Below are 17554 nucleotides of genomic sequence, written 5' to 3' on the forward strand. Positions count from 1 at the left end.
TGACAGGCTGGTGCTGAGTGACCGGTGACAGGTCGGCTCCGTTACCAAAGCCGGGGCACCGCGGGGGGAAGGGGGGGGCTCACCTCGCCGCTGGCCCGAGCGGCCACCTGTCCGTCCAGCCTCACATCCTGTGCCACTCTGCATCCTTCCAGAAGCGCCAGCAGGGCATGCCTGTGCCCCGCTGTGTGTCCTGGGCTGAAGCGGTTGTTCTTGGCAGTCTCTGTCCCCTCATTAGCAAGTGACAGATGTCCCCGCTTCCCACGGCGACTAGCTGCTCCCAGTCTGTGCTCTTGGAGGATCCTGACCGCCCGCTGGACGTCTTGGCACTGTTGAGTTATGTCACCACGGGCTAGGGGTTCGTCAGGTTAACGTGACAGGGACTCACTTCGCGAGAATGTGGTCCCGGCACGTCCAGTGGGTGACACGTATTCGTTCTCAGGACAAGACGATAACTCACGTGAGAGAACAGCTTTCAGGTGGCGTCCTAGAGAGCTGGTCACGTGACATGCCATCTCTAGTTCAATAACAGGAGATGCCCACTGGGTCAGAGCAGAGTCGGAGGCTCTGGGAAGGGACCAGCGCCCCGTTTCCCAGTAAGACTCCGAGTTCCCCGACATCTCAGGGTAGGAACCACAACCATCCAAGAGCTACTGATACCGAGTTCACACCCAGGCGCTCCTTGGCGAACGGCCTCAGCGAACCTCGCCCACCTCCAGCCCCTCTTCCCCCACCGTCCCCAGTCACAGGGCCCCCCTTAAAATCCCCAGGTACCTCGTGAAGTTCAAGCTCCCTCCAGGCAACTGCACCCTGCCGGGCCTGGCCAGGGCCACCTCCCTACTCTGCCCCACCGCACACTCACCAGACACACCGGTGCCCCAGGAGTCTGCATTCTGTCCCCAGACCAGGCCCTGCTCGCATCTTCAGGGCTCTTGGTCCTCGTCCCCTGCAGTCCGTGCTCCGCCTGCTGCCTGGGGTGTCCCATCTCCTGGAAGCCCCTTCCCACGCGCCCCCTGTCCACCCAGGCAGAGTGGGGGGCCCGACATGCTGCTGCTTCAGGGGCTGTGTGTAGTTTGTTCCTCTGCCCGAAACGGCGAGCTCCCCAGAAGTAGAACTGCACCCCATCTCTGCGTATGGAACCCCCACATGGTCAAGTGTCAGGACAGTGTCGCTGGACAAACCCGCAGTGCCGGGTGAAGGGTTTCGTAAATCTGGCCCGTCCCGATGCCTGGGCACCACGCCCCCCTCCCCTACCTGCGCCTGTCCTTGGTCCCCTTCTTCTCAATTCAGCGACTCTCGCCCTCCACCCTGCCCACCTGCTCCCCAAAACAGACTCCGAGTCCATGCCCCGGATTCTGCACCAAAGGCTCTCCGGTCCCGGGGGGCTTTTCATCGATGGGGATTCGGTCTCAGCAGGGGACGGCTGTGGCGTTATTTCCTCTAAAACCGTTGCAAAGCTCTCTCCGACACTAATTTTATGCAGATCACGTCCCACGCCTTAACTCGGGTTTATTAGCGTGCGACACATACATCCATGTCGACAGCCCCCGAGAGGCCCCGCTTTTAAGTCAAAGATGTTTTATAAAACCGAAAAGGGAGGGGGAACATTCAAAATGTGTAATCTGTATGAGATGCACCCCGAGATTTCACCACCAGCAGCATCTGACATTCGCCAAGCCATAAACAGCATATAGAAAAAACTCGAAAAACGACGGCGGGTCCTGCGTCCGGGCTGGGTCGGCGGTCCAGGGCTGGCGCGTGCGCAGAGGGCCCCTCGGCACCCCCCACCCCCCTCGTCGCGGCAGCCCCTTCTCCCTGCCCTCGCCCATCCCCAGTCGCTCCAGACAGCGGGTGGTGTGGGCTCCTACTGAAGTCGGGGAGGGGGCGCCCCCGGGACGTCACAGGCCCCGTGGGGAGCCGTCACCAGAGACGCCCAGCCCCAGGGCCATTTGCCCGGGGCGCCCTCGGAGCCCGCCTCCCCGACGGACTGGTCCCTTCCTCCTCCTGCACGGGACGCGGGCTGCAGCCCCCGCGGCGGGGTCCCCCCGCGCACGGGAGCGGGGAGTTCTGCGCCCCGCGCGCACGGGATCGGGGAGGTCTGCGCCCCGCGCGCACGGGAGAGGGGAGGTCTGCGCCCCGCGCGCACGGGAGAGGGGAGGTCTGCGCCCCCCGCGCATGGGATCGGGGAGGTCTGCGCCCCGCGCGCACGGGATCGGGGAGGTCTGCGCCCCGCGCGCACCGGAGCGGGGAGGTCGGCGCCCCCCGCGCATGGGATCGGGGAGGTCTGCGCAAGGGCGCGCGCAGCCGCCGGGGTCCGCGGACGCCGCGCGGGGCCTGAGCAGCCCCCCTCTTGCAGGGCAACCTGCCCCCCGACTACCACATCAGCCTCATCGACATCGGGCTGGTGCTCGAGTACCTGATGGGCGGCGCCTACCGCTGCCGCTACACGCGCAAGGGCTTCCGCGCGCTCTACAACAACCTCTTCGGGCCCAAGCGGGTAGGTCCCCGCGCGCCGCCCCGCGCCCAGGGACCCGTGCCCACCCGCCCGCCCTTCTCGGCGACTCAGGGGCGAGCCTCGCGGTCCCGGCGGGCGCCCAGGCTGCGCCGAGCCCCTCCTCCCCTCTCCCAGAGCGCGCCGGGCCGCGCAGCCCTTCACTTGCTTCTGGCCTCATCCTTGACCCGCAGCAGCCTCGCTTCTGGGCCTCTGGCATCCCCAGCCCCTCTTCCGCTGTAGCCACCCTACTGTGCCAAAGCGAGGGGCATGGCGCCCCAAGGCTCAGCGCTCCCCGCCGCCCCGATCACCACCAAGCTCATTATGACCTCACCGAGGCCCCCAGCCTGACAGCCGTCCCCACCTGTCACCGGAGCCCACGCACCTCTGCCAAATCCGTCGTTACCCAGAGTGCTTTGCTTCCCCCCGTCTCCGTCCAGTCGATCCTCAGCTCTCCTCCCAAGTCCCGATTTTACCAGGCCTGACTCCGACCTCCACATTTCTGTGCCCGAAGGTCTTCCCGCTGCCTGGAATGAGGGTCACGTGTCTGCCCATCCCGCGCCTCAACTGACCTCAGCTGACGGGAGCGGAGTTTCCATATTAAGGCCTTTCCTTGGCTGTTGTGATTAATTATTAATCCATTATTGTCTGCTACTAACAATACTACTGCTATTAGTACCACTGACATTAAATCGATTTTTTTCTCTTTTATTATGCAGCCTAAAGCTCTTAAACTTCTGGGAATGGAGGTAAGTAGGCTTTGTTTTCAACAATTTTATATCTCGGCCAAATAAATGTAGTCCTATTCATTTTGTATCTGTTTAACGAATGGAATGAGTTTGTTTTCCATGAAAAAAATCCACTACGCTACACCCCCAAATTTGCTTAGATGATTCAGTCAAATTGTATAAAAGACCACAGACGTTTTTACAAAGTCAAATGCTACCCAATTCTTTTTCTAGAATTAGCAAAACCATAGTTTCAAAAGCAAAGATCAAACCAAAAAAAACCTAGAGAATAAGGCCCCTTATATACATAAAAATCATACCGCTGAAAGAAATTCGATGGGATATTTTTAAAGTCCTAAACAAGTCTCCTAAGAATGCAAATGTAACTTAATGCTAGTCAGTCTTTAATACAGTGCGTCCTATCAATAAGTCAAGGAAGGAAACAGTTCGCCATGATCATTTTTTCAACGGACGCTAAAGACGAATGAAAAAAATCTAAAATTAAGGTGCCATACGACCCAGCAATAGCAATTTGAGGTATTTATCTGAAGAAAACAAAGACACTAATTTGAAAAGAAACATGTACCCCTAGCTGAGCTACAGATGCAACCTTAGATGTCCATCAGATGACAGATGACTAAGTACCAAGGATGCGGTACGTAACGCGGATGTGGTACGTAACGCAAACTCTGCACTGAAAAGGAATGGAATCGTGCCAGTAGTGACACCATGGATGGACCTAGAGGCTCTTATACTAAGTGAGATAAGACAGAGAATGACAAATACGGCATAATCTCACTTGTATGCGGGATCTTAAAACACAAGTGAACACCAAACAGAAACAGACCCATAGATGCAGAGAACTAGCTGATAGGTTAGTTACCGAAAGAGACGGGGGTTGAGGGACGGATACAAAATATTTTTTAAAAAATATAAAAGATTCCTTAACTCAAAAAAAAAAAAGTTTACTAGGAAGGAAACGATGGTATAAAATAAATGGTAAAATAAAGATATTTTCCGATATGATTAAATGCATGCATATCTTATAGCTAGAAGAATCCTGTCACTGAGCGGTGTTCACTGTAGTCGTTTCTACTAAAATCAAGAATGAGACAAAGACCCCATGATCGCTGACATCATGATCATCCCCATTAGTCTTTACAAGTGTTCTGGAAATTGTATCACCTGAAAAATCAACGTGAAAAGAAGAATATTTTAAAAGGGAAGAAAATGATTAGGGGCAAAAAAATATTATCTTGTATCTAGAAAACCCAGGAAAAGCAACTAAAATTTCCCTCATAATAGGACAAGAGTACTCAGAAATAACCTTGAGAACAAAGACATAAAGATATTCAAATGAAGGACTATCCTAACACGGAATATTAGAACTATCGTAAACAGTCTTCTCAAATTAATTCATGAGTTAAAGGGCATCTCTGCTTCCGTATGGATTCTGGGTAGAAGGTTTAGACTCTGGGTGCACAGGTAAGATGGACCGTCGGCATTATGGGTAAGCCGAGGCCCGGCGAGGGTTACGACATGCAGCTTTCCGTAATTTTCTGTTTACTCCTTTATGTCAGGGAGGGTTTCGTCTGTGGGGTGAAGGTTTGCAAAACTAGCCTGTAAAAGAGCCCGTTTTGGGGGGCTATCTTGCACCGCATTTCTAGAGTCAACTTCGGTCATTTACATTTTCCTAGAAAACAATTTATTTCGCCCAGACCTTCAAGTTCACCGGTGTAAATTTTTACACGGTATTCTAAATTTTAAATCTCCTCAATATCTTTAGTTGTTGCAGATTCTTAAAATTTACGTCTTCTCTCTTTTTTTCTTAATTATCTTCGTATTTGGTATTTTTACTCTCTCAAGCAACTTTCTTTTTTTTCCGTTTTCTATTTCGTGAATATCTGCTATTATTTGTATTCATTTCTTCCGTGTACTTTCTATAGAGTTGCTGTATCGTTTGTATTGACTCCGCTCGAAAGTGTGTTTTGCTCATTTTCAATCTTCCCTGTACCCGACAAATGCATTAAAGATACAGTTTTTTTTCCCTCTGAGCAATGTTTTCACGGTACCCCACAGGTTTGGGTAAATAGAACCTTCACTGCTATTCATTTCTAAATATTTCTAATTTCCTCTTTAATCCAAGCTATTTATAATCAGTTAAAATTTTCCAGCTACAGACGTGTACTGTCTTTGTTATTTTCTTTCTTTGCGACCTAATTTTATTCCCTGAATGGAGACTGACGTGATTTCTGATATCTGGAATTCACTGAGCCAGAAAATCTCGAAGGAACTGGGGTTTAATGCCCGGTTGATTTTCGTGAATGATTTACGTGCGCTGGAAACAGACGCGTATTCTCGGTTTGTCGAGTAGGATTCTTACTTAGATTTATCTGTCAGATCAAATTGGTAATGATGTTATTCCATCTGTTTCTAAACGTAATTCTTTTCCAAGTTCATTTCTAAGCGGAGCGTGTTTAGAGACTCTTACTGTGGTTGGCATCAGTCGATTTTAATACTTCCGGTTGTATCTTTTGTCGTGTCCTTGTTTTGATTTCTTGGCCATATGTGACAGTTCCCATTTCAGATAAAGTACCCCATATTTATATTCTCTGTCACTCAAACTTAATTTCGGAGAATTCTATACAATTAATATTTTAATGATATTCTATGTTATTCAAAGGTAGGCTTAAAAGGGCTGGTTTACAACATTTCACGGACCATTAGCGACTTTCTATTGGGGTTGAGATACACTCGAAAATAAAGCTGATGTCAAATTTTATCCTCAATCACCGTAAGTGTAGTTTTACTGGGACAAATTAGAAAATTGGAACAGAAACATGTAAATCTGAGGCAAGATACGATCGTTTCGATAAAAATGTTAAAACGACTCATGACGAGATTATAAAAATCGGGTCCGTCGTAAACAACGCGTGATAAGAATTAGAGAGCCGGGTCCCCAGCGCTCCGGCTGTGTCATCGTGGGCGAGTCGGCTCATCTTTTAGCCACAGTTTCGTCCCCCGAAGAAATGGAAGAAATTCTCCACCTCTCAGAACGAGAGGAGATAATGGGTGAGCGAGCTGTTTGCAAAAGAACACGCGTCCGTTTCTGACAGTCCACTGAGTACTGCAGCCTTGGCCCGGACGAGTCCAGGCCCCCCACGTCTGCACGCCGCTCCCACGCTTCGCCCCCAATTCTCCCCGTGTTCAGAACGACCCCTCTCGGCCGCTTTAGAAAACGGGCTGTATCAGCCGTGCACCTGCAGCGCACGCGGTCGGAATGGAGCGTCCGCTCCCTTAGCGAGGCAGAGACACCCAAGGCCTTTTCCTCTGCTCCCGGGTTATGTCCGGCTTAGCGACATCCGGCACAAGGACTGACGTTAGGTGTTCCCGAAGAAACAGCCCGTGAGCCCGGTCTGTCCCGCGCCGCGCTTAAGTGTGGCGGTGGCGGTGGCGGTATTTTCTGGTTTGGCAGCATCTTCTCCATTTCCAGAAGATTCCGGGGGGCGGGAGGGAAAAGCCCAGATCTCCGAACTGCAGTCCGTCCGTGCGGTTGTAGGTGGTTTGCGGACCGCGATAAACACGCGCATCTTTTCAAATGAATGAATTCACCGAGGAGCGACCGCCGACGGAACGGTCCCCTCGCGGGCCGTCCCGAACCCCCCTGTCGCACGCGTGTGCGGAAACTGCGCTTCTCTCCCGTCAGGACGACGAGCCTCCCGCCAAGGGGAAGAAGAAGAAGAAGAAGAAGAAGGAGGAGGAGGCGGCCGTGGACGTGGACGACCCCGCGGCCAGCCGCTTCCAGCACCCGTTCCACGAGCTCATGGTGTGGGCCGTGCTGATGAAGCGCCAGCGGATGGCGCTCTTCCTGTGGCAGCGTGGCGAAGAGAACATGGCCAAGGCCCTGGTGGCCTGCAAGCTCTACAAGTCCATGGCCCACGAGTCCTCCGAGAGCGAGCTGGTGGACGACATCTCCCAGGACCTGGACAACAACTCCAAGTGGGTGTCTGGGGCGCCGTGGGGGAGGGGCTGCTTCCCAGGAGCTGGTCCCTCGGGGCGGGGGGTGGGGTGGCACGTGTGTTTCTGGGGCGGGACGATGACCCTGCGAGCCTGTGCGCGATGGCTCCGTCCGCCGGGTGCGACTTTTCCTCTGTCCCTCTGAAGCCTTGCTGGGTGTCACCATCTTTGTTTACCGCCCGCCCCCCACCCCACCACCCCATGGGAACTACAGACACAGAATCTCAGCACAGAGGCGACACACGTGGGGTAGCGGGGTGAGCGAGCCGAAGCTGCGCCCTGCGCCGACCTCACAGCGCACCCAGATCCTCTCGCCCTCTGGGGACGGGGCGGCTGGGGTGGGCTGCACTTGGGGATTTTGCAGCCCTGGGCCACCCAGGCGCTGATAAAGCCGTGACAGGCTGGGCTCTGGCCGCACAGGCCTCAGACCGAATATTCTGGCATATTTCAAAACGGTGCCTGTTCCCCTCCCCCCGCCCAGGTCTGGCCGGGGCTCCCAGAGGTGAAGCTCTCAAAAGCGGGTGCACCCCCAAGACCGGCCCCGGGGGTTCTGCCTCTCAGGCTCGTCCTCCCTGAGCCTCCAGCAGGGCGTCCGGTACAGGACAGGTTTGGCCGCCCCGGGCTGGGCCCGAGGTCTGTGCCGGTGAGTGGCGGTTCCAGTGGAACCCACCAGCATGGCCGGCACCTGGATCCCGAAACGGGACCTCGCCTGCAGCGGCAAGCCCTCCCAATGTCCCCCGTCAGTGTCTACCCGTCCCCTGCCCAAAGGGCGGCCACACTTCTGCCTTCCGATCCCAAGGGGCTTGCGCCCTGTTCTGTGAACACGTGACGGAAGGGACTTCAGCTCCTCTCGTCTGCATTTCTGGGGCCTGCGGGGCGGACCCGGGGTCACCTAAGGCTCCATGTGCAGCAAGAGCCACCAGCCCAGGGCCAGCTGTCCCCCCACGAGCTCCTGGAAGTCGAAGGGTCCCCGTGGCCCCGGGGCGTCCCTGCGGCTGCGTCTAGTCTCCTCGTGTGGCTTCAGCCTCAGCTTCTCATTCCTGCCCTCCAGGGACTTCGGCCAGCTCGCCGTGGAGCTGCTGGACCAGTCGTACAAGCGCGACGAACAGATCGCCATGAAGCTGCTCACCTACGAGCTGAGGAACTGGAGCAGCTCCACCTGCCTCAAGCTGGCCGTGGCCGCCAAACACCGCGACTTCATCGCGCACACCTGCAGCCAGATGCTGCTGACGGACATGTGGATGGGGCGGCTGCGGGTGAGGAAGAACCCCGGCCTCAAGGTACGTGTGACAACCCTGGCCGGCCCTCGCCTGGCGGAGCTGAGCCCCGCTGGGGGGTATTTCAGTCACCCCTCTGAACGACCCCGTGGCGGGGGAGGGGGAGGGTCGCCGTGACGACCGTGGTCTCGTGGGTGCAGGACCTGAAAACCCACGAGGTAACTTGTCTGAGGTCCAAGTGGATCGTCGGCGGGCCCGGGACACGATCCACATCCAAGCGATTTCTATACAAAGCGTTTTTGGCCTGCCTCACGAGAAGTATTTTCCTGTTAGTTAGTTATTTTTAGTATTATATTTTTATAATAATATTATTATATTTTAATTTAAAGATTTACCTGTTTTGAAGCTTAATAGAATAGCTCTGCTCTTGAAGTCAGGATTCCCCACGATACTGCCTGCCGTTCTTCCAAAAAAGAAAAAAAATGGGCAAACGTTCCCAGATTTTTTACCGTCGGCAGTTCTGCCGACGCATCGATGGGACACGCCACAGAACACGGGGTGGGCGGGAAGCTCCGGGGTGGCTAGCGTGTCGAGTGATGTCGAAGGTCATCATTTTAAAATGCTACCTATTCTGGGACATGTCGATCCGGGCAGGCGACACAGCTCGAAACCCCGTTTCGCGCCCCCAGGTTATAATGGGGATCCTCCTGCCCCCCACCATCTTGCTTTTGGAATTCCGCACGCACGACGACTTGTCGTACCAAACGTCCAAGGAAAACGAAGACGGCAAGGAGAAGGAGGAGGAGGCCGCGGTCAGTGACGATGGCTTTTATTTTAACGCCTACAGCACCCCGTCTTCCCAGGTGGTCTCCCATCCAAGTCCTAACCAGGCCCGACCCCGCTTAGCTTCCGAGACCGGCCGGGACCGGGTGCGTTCGGGGTGGCGCGGCCGTAGGCGAGTGACATTTGATAGTATCGATCCGCTCTCATCTTCAAAACCGTTGCGATGTCTCTTGCCGTGAATTCGGGAACCTCCGTCGTCGGGGGAGTTTCTCGAATTCTTTCTTACTTTCCAGACGCGCCCGTCTGTTAAACACGGTGCTGGGGGCCGTCGCCCTTCCTGCTTAGCGACCCGCTTGCCACACGCTCTGTCTTCCAGGACGGAAATGCAGACGCCGGCTCGGGGAAGGGGGATGAAGAGAACGAGCTAAAAAAACGAAGGCGCATCCCCATCGGAACGAAGATCTGTGAATTCTATAACGCTCCCATCGTCAAATTCTGGTTTTACACAGTAAGCGCCCCGCCCCCCTCCCGCACCCCTCAGCGTGTGCCATTCACCCTGTTTCGAACAGGTGGATAAGTCATAGCCAGAGCAGACCAGGTGGGAAGCACCCAATAGCGTAACCGATGTCGTATCGTGAAGTGCACCTGACACGTGCATAACGTTGTTAACCAACGTTACCCAGTAAATTTAAGGGAAAAGCAAGCAAAAACGTCGAGGGCTTAGAAACGGGTTTACGATTCAGCGCATTCACGTGAACTACGAAAATGAAACAGATGTTCACCTCGGATCGGGACTAGATAGCTTGTCTCGTGTTTACGTGCAGCAGGAATGTGGCCGTCCTGGCCCCGAATGCGCCATTTCGTCAAGCAAAATAGTCATAGTCGTTTGCTTACGATGAAGAATCGTTCGAATTCTTTAGTGATACAAATGTAGGGAGAAAGAACTTTATTTGAGAAAGAACATTCCCCGAGGTACGTAAACGTCTAACCACGATGCCGTGCACCCAAAACAAACATAAAATAATCCCGAAGGCCAACTGTATTTGAACGTTTTTTTTTAAACTAAAAAAACTAACAAAGTTTTAAAGAAAAGAAAACGCTGGTTTTGGGAGATGCGGCAACTCGAAGGTGAGGTCGTAACCTTCCCCCCAGCGCCTCCTCTGCGGTCCTGTCTGACAGATCTCGTACCTGGGCTACCTGCTGCTGTTCAATTACGTCATCCTGGTGCGCATGGAACACTGGCCCTGCCTTCAGGAGTGGGTGGTCATCTCCTACATCGTGACGTTGGCGCTGGAGAAAGTCCGAGAGGCGAGTGGTCCCAGGGCCTGTCCCCGGCCCGCGCCCCGACGGCGACTCACTCAGGGCTTCCGGACGCCGAAACGTCGTGCACGCCACCGGCGCCGTGCGACCTGCCGACCGAGCTGTCACGGTCCCAGGTTTACCCCACTCCCTTGCTTAGTGAAGGTTCATACACCTTCTGTGTCCGAATGAATCGGAACTTGCAAGTCAAAACACAAGGCGAAATACGCGGTGGTCGGTGGTAAGAACGGGTCTCGGCGCCTCGCAAAGCAACGGCGAACGCGGCCCAGTACCCGAGACGCCCGTCGGTCCCCTGGGAGCAGGCCGGGCTCGTTTCTGGGAGCCGAGGGAAAAATCGGAGGGATCCGCGGGATGCCCCGTGCCGCTCGTGTGGCCTCCGAACCACGCTGTCCTAGTGGGCGTTCTCGTGCACGTGGAGTCACAGGGACCGAGGGGGACAGGCCAGGGAGGGGAGGGCGTGAGCAAGGTGAGCTTTCGGTGGAAGCGACCCCTGACCTCACCCCGCAGGGGACTCGAGTGTGCCAGACGCTGCGGGATCTGTCCCACCTTCGGTGAGGGGAGCCTAACTTCGTACTCATACCGCGGGTCACTGGCACCTGCTAAGCGACCCCAAGGCAGCAGGTGGGGGCTGGGCACGACCCCCCCCACCACCCCGTGGACGCATCCGTGGCATCTGGGCAGGCCACTAACTGAGTGGACGAGAGTTTCAACTAAGCGTTAAGACGGACAGACACGTCTCGTAGAGGATTCACATGACGGGGGACTAAAAATTAACATGCAGCTCCGAGAGGGTGGCCTCTGCGGGCGGCAGGGGAAGCGTGGGCCGGGCGCCTTTTAACGTTGCCTGCGAGTTTGAGTTCCTCCTATTCGTTTATAAGGAGAAAGCTTACATCCAAGAAAACATGAACTTGAACTGGAAGAGCACCCTCAGGAAGGCATATTCTTTCTCCCACCCACACGGAACCACTGCGACGGTTTTGTAATCATTACTGACCCTTTCGCTGAAAACACGTGACTGGCAGCTCCTCCCGGGCGGAGTGGGCTGGATGCCGTGGGCCCGAGGGCCTGGGGAGGCAGGCGTGCTGGCCCAGAGCTGTAGGACCCGCCCCTTCGAGTCCTGCGTTCTCTGTCTAGTTGGGCCGGTCCCCAGGGGCCTGCCACCGTGCCCTTGCTGGGTGCCGTCCACGCGCTCGGACCCTGTTTCGATGCCAGCTTGCCCTCCAGTCATGGGAAAGGGGGCAGCCATCGGGTGGCGCGCATGGGTTGCTAAACTATTAAATCCCTCTGCGTTGGCCAAGGAACAGCCGGCACGCATCCCAGCCCTGGGGCCCTTGGGACTCCCGCAGCGTCCCCCTAACTAAGGGAGAGGCCCCCAGCCCACGGCACTCGCCCGTGTGTGCCTGTGCATGCCGGCTGATAAACACTTTCCATTTTCCTGAGGAAGTGGTGATTTTTAATCAGGGGTGATTTTTCGAAGGGTAGTACCTTAAATAGGATGAAATCCGGTTTAACTTGCCCCTGACCTCTCACATCTAAGGTGCACACTGGCGTCTCGGAGCCCGCCTGTGTCCCCTCCACCGGGAGCCCACGGGGACATCTCTGCTCCAGACCACCCTCCTGGAGGACAGGCTGACTGACAGGCACATGTCCAGAGACTTAGGGGGGAAAACTCGAGAGGCAGCGGCTTTCATTGCAGCCGGAGGACACAGTTCAGGGGGCACTTCCTGAGAGCCTGGGCCACGCCGAACCCACGAGAACAGAGGATCCCAGGCCATTCCCTTTCTGGGCTTCTTCCTCCCCGGAGAAGCCCACTGCTTAGAGGTGCCGGGCAGGGCAGGGAGCCAGAAGCCCCAGAACGTTCCGCCAGAGCCGTCTGTCTGAGCTTCGGAGGCGGCGGCTTCCAGCTCAGCACCCGGCCCTGCTCACTGCGCCCCCGCATCTGTTTGCAGATCCTCATGTCGGAACCAGGCAAGCTCAGCCAGAAAATAAAGGTGTGGCTTCAGGAGTACTGGAACATCACCGACCTGGTGGCCATCAGCGTGTTCCTGGTGGGGGCCGCCCTCCGCCTGCAGCGGCAGCCGTACATGGGCTACGGCCGCGTCATCTACTGCGTGGACATCATCTTCTGGTACATCCGCGTCCTGGACATCTTCGGTGTCAACAAGTACCTGGGGCCCTACGTGATGATGATCGGAAAGATGGTTAGTGCTGAGGCCGCCGGGAGCCGTGGCGTGGGCGGGGGCCCGGGGGGGTCTTACGGGAAGGGCTTTTGCTTTAAGATAGACAGTCCTCCTGCGGGTTAGCGACCTCATGGAATCCAGTGGACACACATGAGTCGAGGGACCACTGTGGATGCGCGCACACACGTGGCAGGGACCTGATGGATAAGCTTTCAACACGGAGCAGAGCCAGACACAGGGAGGCCCGGGGGGGCCCCCGCCTGCACCCCGACGCCCTCGGCACGCGAGCTCCGGCCACCGTGCGAGCGTGTCCCCGCTGTCCTAGGCAGCGCCTCCCTTCCCAACAGGCCAAGGACCGTGAAACTGAAAACGGGCCAGCAGCTCGTCCTGACCTCGCCTGTGAGAGCTTCAGGGGTAGGGCTGGCCCCAGGAGAAAGGACGTCCCCTAAATTCGGGGATCCTTCGTTATAGGGCGAGTGGCTTTGAGCGAGAGGGTATAGGGCGTAGCTCATCCTGGCAAGGGCTGGCATCTTCGGGGACATCCCAAGGAGGGATTCTACCCGTTTAGTGTCCATAGCAACCGGAGCACGGCTCCCCGCACTCGGCGTATGAGACGCGTTTTCTCTCTCTCCTCAGATGATCGACATGCTCTACTTTGTGGTCATCATGCTGGTGGTGCTGATGAGTTTCGGGGTGGCCCGTCAAGCCATTCTGCACCCCGACGAGGAGCCTTCCTGGAAGCTGGCCCGCAATATCTTCTACATGCCCTACTGGATGATCTACGGGGAGGTGTTTGCGGACCAGATAGACCGTAAGACTAGAATCCATAGTAAGGTTCTCTTCCCTGCTTCCGAGGCCGACGACCAGGTCCCAGTTAGGGCGGGAGCACTGTTCCCTGGGGAGGACGTGCCTTTTAATCCTGCCACAGGCGTCAGATCATTTCGTGAAGACAGGAGTACACATCGAGAAGTGTAGTTTGGGAGACATCGTTATCTCCACTGTAGAAACCGTTAACTGAGATTCCGACTCTCGCCCCCTTTGGCTGGCCCCGTGGCCATCCCAGCACCTGAATATGGCTCCGGGGCCCGTGTCCCGACTTCACTTCCACGTAACCCCTTTCCGCCCCAAGACAGAGCCGGTAGTGCTAGAGCCACGAGACGGTGAGCTGTCCCGGGACAGGGTGACTGGTGCCTCGCGCCGTCCCCTCCTTCAGGCCACCAAAGCCCACTGTCCGCACAGCTGCCGATTCCCCCTTTGCTGCCGGAGTGCTGTTTTTCTTAATAATCAGCAACACTCTGGACGTCACAGAGGACAGGAGCAGCCCCACAGGGACTTCTGGGGGCCGTAGGCCCCGCCCCGAGGCTGAGTGGGTCGGTCGCAGCATCTCCTGTGCCTCGTAGGGAAGCGAAGCTCAAACGTTCTCACACCTGTTCTACCCAGACGGTCGACGTGACACCAGCGCACGAGGCTCCTCGCCCTCGTCTGTGTTATCATAGAGCATCGGGGTCGTCACTAAAGCTACCGCCACCAGCTCAGACTCATAACGGGTTCACACGAGGCCTTCTATGTAGCTTGTAAAACACGCCTTGAACACAGGTATCTCAAAGCCTGTCGTCGAAGGTGTGTGCAGCCTGGGAAGCCAGGGCATAAATATCTAGTTTGGTTACAAGAATGTTAACGAAACACACATAAACGCTAAAAGTCCCTGGATCCAGATGTAACATCTTTATTGAATATATATATATATATAATTATTGTTATTATTATTATTATTAAATTGGGTAATGAGAGAAGATAGAGGTAATTCTGAGGCTATTATTTTCAGTAACGCCACAATTGTAGCTTTTCGATTCTCGGCTGATTATTACTTAATAGCTTTGTATTTCTCTGTGCCTCTGAGGAGCTGGCGCCGGGCTGTGGAGACCGCCTGATCCGTCCACCTGTACGTTAACACGATCATCTGCCGGCAGGCTCGTGCGTTTGTCACAGTATTTTGAACCACCGAGCTTTTGCTATGGCTTATGACACGGGGTAAAATAACGATTCCCAAACGATATCCATACACGTTTCCTATAATCCACGAGTCTGATTCTTCTCTGTAGATCGCTGTTCTCTAGTGCGAATCTGCAATTCCCACGCTCGAATACTTGGCATTTCTTGTGTCGCTAATCATTTCTTTTACTTTTCTCTCCATTGTCGTTTGACTTTGTTTCCTCCCTTCCCGTCAAAACTAAAAAAATATAAAACCCTGCTCTCCGATCCCTGGACAGTCTACGCCATGGAAATTAATCGTAAGTTTACACGGCATCGCTGGCTCTAGTCCACGAAATGTGTGTATTCATTAGTCTTTCGGCTAATTACCGATCGTCTTTTATCTGGTCGCAAATGCTTCTTCTTGTTGTCTGGTGTCCACACTTTTTAAAACTGTAAGTCAGTAAGAAGTACGCAGACTATACATTCGTGAAGATTATTCGCTAATCGCTACTGGGATCGTCCTAGCTTTTTCTTCAGGAAATAGGTCCCATGGGATCGAAGCGGCAGAGAGAAAAGATAATTTTCAAACATGGCGCCAGAACAGTCGATTAATGGATCCGGGGGTAGAGGGACCCCATAACAAAAGCATTTTCAAAGTTAATCGCGAGCGAAACCAAAGACAACATAAGCGAATGTTCGATTATTAGAAGACACGATAACTTTCTAATGGATATATATTAATGAAGGAATAGTTCTGCGGCATCGTTTACAGTAGGCAGGATGCGGAGCCAACCCGGCTGCCCATCACGGACAAATGGGTAAAGAAGAGGCGGTACATATATACATACGCGAAGGAATATTACTCAGCCATGAAAAAGGATGGAATCATGCCATTTGCGGCAACATGGGTGGACCTAGAGGGTACTGTGCTGAGCGGAGTTAAGTCAGACAGAGAGACGCAGACGCCTTATGATTTCACTCACATGTAGAATGTAGAGAACAGGATAGCAGAACCTTTCGATGGTTGCTGGATGTGGGGAAGGTCGGGAAGATGGGGGAAGGGGGTTTAGAGATACAAACCAGTAGTTACAAAACGGTCATGGGGATGTGAGTACCTCCCGGGGAACATCGGGTGTCGTAACCGTACTGGTACTGGGTTTATTGGGGCGATGGCTTCACCGATTATATAAGTATCTAATCACTATGTGGTACGCCTGAAACTGATATCATCCTGGATATCAATTGTAATGGAAAAATTAAAAAAAAAAATGTTTAAAAGGTCATTGCATAGCATACGCGAGTTATACGTATTCTTTTCATTCCGCATAAAAAGCATGTGCAAAAAGACAAACGTCTGTTTCAGCTCCTTGCGGGGAAAACCAGTATGACGAGGAGGGCAAGAGGCTGCCCCCGTGCATCCCGGGCGCCTGGCTGACGCCGGCCATCATGGCGTGCTACCTGCTGGTGGCCAACATCCTGCTGGTGAACCTGCTCATCGCGGTGTTCAAGTAGGTGTCGCGGGCGACGGCCGGGTGCTTATGACTCCCCCCGTCATACAGAAGATTCGGTCCAATCGCACCTTTAATTCATTATCAGAGGCGCGGGAAGCAAAGTTAATTTCATGAGCTGTGACGATTGCCGTAATATGACATAAAATATTTTCCTTATCGTTTATAGCATATAAAATAAAATGGCCTAGGGGGAAAAAATGGCTCACATTGAAAATCAAGCTTCTTATAAAACTTGCCCTTTGTCTCGTGATGTTTTGAGTGTGCGCCACGCTTAACGAATGTTGAGAAACATTATTTTAGCTTCTAAGATGAACAATAAGACGGAAGAAGCCTTCACAGGAACATAGAGTCTTAGACCCCGCCCGGGCATTGGTGAGAACCCGGTTCTAACTCCAGTTTTGAGAGACGTGGAGGAAAAAGGTCACGGGGGTGGGCTGGCTCTTCTAAGGTCCCCATGTCAGCAGACAGCGTGTTTGGCCAGAATTCTACCTTCGAATGTGCTCTCACGGTCTCCCACTGGGAACTAGAACACAAAGTCGACGTGCGCCCGACGTCCGAGAGAACGCACTCGATCGAACCAGGTCAATAAGCAATCGATCTGGTTACCAGAAGTAAGGTGGTCACCAGTGGTTTGACCGCGCCGGGCGTTTCAATGCTTCGCGATGCTTAGCCGAATGGCTCAGACCTTTAAATATACGGAATAAAATTTCCCGGGCACAGGCGTCAAAAACCACACGGCAGTGTGGTTTTTTAGGAAATAAAAAATCGTCCATACGGGACGATTTCGGCACACTTCATCGTTTGCGTCACATGTCCTCGATCGCAGAGGACCCCCGCGGACAGGTAGAGCGAAAGACAGGGCCGCCCCGCTCGGTACGAGCTGGCGCTCAGAGCCGTTCCAGAGCGTCTCTCCATTTCGACGTGAGCGACCGACGGCTCCGGGTGATCGCGGCAGAAAGCGACGCGACTAACTACAAACGTCTTCTTTTTAAAGCAACACCTTCTTCGAGGTGAAGTCGATATCCAACCAAGTGTGGAAATTCCAGCGATATCAGCTGATTATGACGTTCCACGACCGGCCCGTCCTCCCGCCGCCAATGATCATCTTCAGCCACATCTACATCATCGCCGTGCGTCTCGGTGGCCGCTGTAGGAAGAAGAGGGGCGGGGACCCAGATGAACAGGATCGCGGGCTGAGTACGGGCTCCGGGCTTTCGCTCCCACCTTGGGCTGATGTCGGGAGGGTGTCCCGATGGGCGGCCCTCGCGGGGAGCTCAGTAAACCGCCGGAGCGCGCGAAAACACAGCATTCTGGTCCCAACTGCTGTGCTTTGCTG

The 17554-nt window shown here is 54.4% G+C and overlaps 1 protein-coding gene and 1 pseudogene across 1 annotated transcript in view; one reads left to right on the top strand and one right to left on the bottom strand.

Annotated features, from left to right (window-relative positions):
* Nucleotides 1-17554, top strand: part of TRPM1 (transient receptor potential cation channel subfamily M member 1) — a 62874-nt gene that overhangs the window by 32354 nt on the left and 12966 nt on the right. The window contains exons 15-26 of the mRNA XM_039853456.1: nt 2354-2494; nt 3208-3237; nt 6923-7215; nt 8285-8513; nt 9140-9262; nt 9610-9741; nt 10413-10541; nt 12503-12754; nt 13370-13544; nt 15004-15024; nt 16071-16215; nt 17213-17415. Coding sequence (XP_039709390.1) covers nt 2354-2494; nt 3208-3237; nt 6923-7215; nt 8285-8513; nt 9140-9262; nt 9610-9741; nt 10413-10541; nt 12503-12754; nt 13370-13544; nt 15004-15024; nt 16071-16215; nt 17213-17415 — 1873 coding nt within the window. The remainder of the gene's footprint in view (nt 1-2353; nt 2495-3207; nt 3238-6922; nt 7216-8284; nt 8514-9139; nt 9263-9609; nt 9742-10412; nt 10542-12502; nt 12755-13369; nt 13545-15003; nt 15025-16070; nt 16216-17212; nt 17416-17554) is intronic.
* Nucleotides 9289-9407, bottom strand: LOC120595361 (uncharacterized; annotated as a pseudogene).

The sequence above is a fragment of the Pteropus medius genome, unplaced genomic scaffold (assembly GCF_902729225.1).
Source record: "Pteropus medius unplaced genomic scaffold, Ma_sr-lr_union100, whole genome shotgun sequence".
Classification (NCBI taxonomy): Eukaryota; Metazoa; Chordata; class Mammalia; order Chiroptera; family Pteropodidae; genus Pteropus; species Pteropus medius.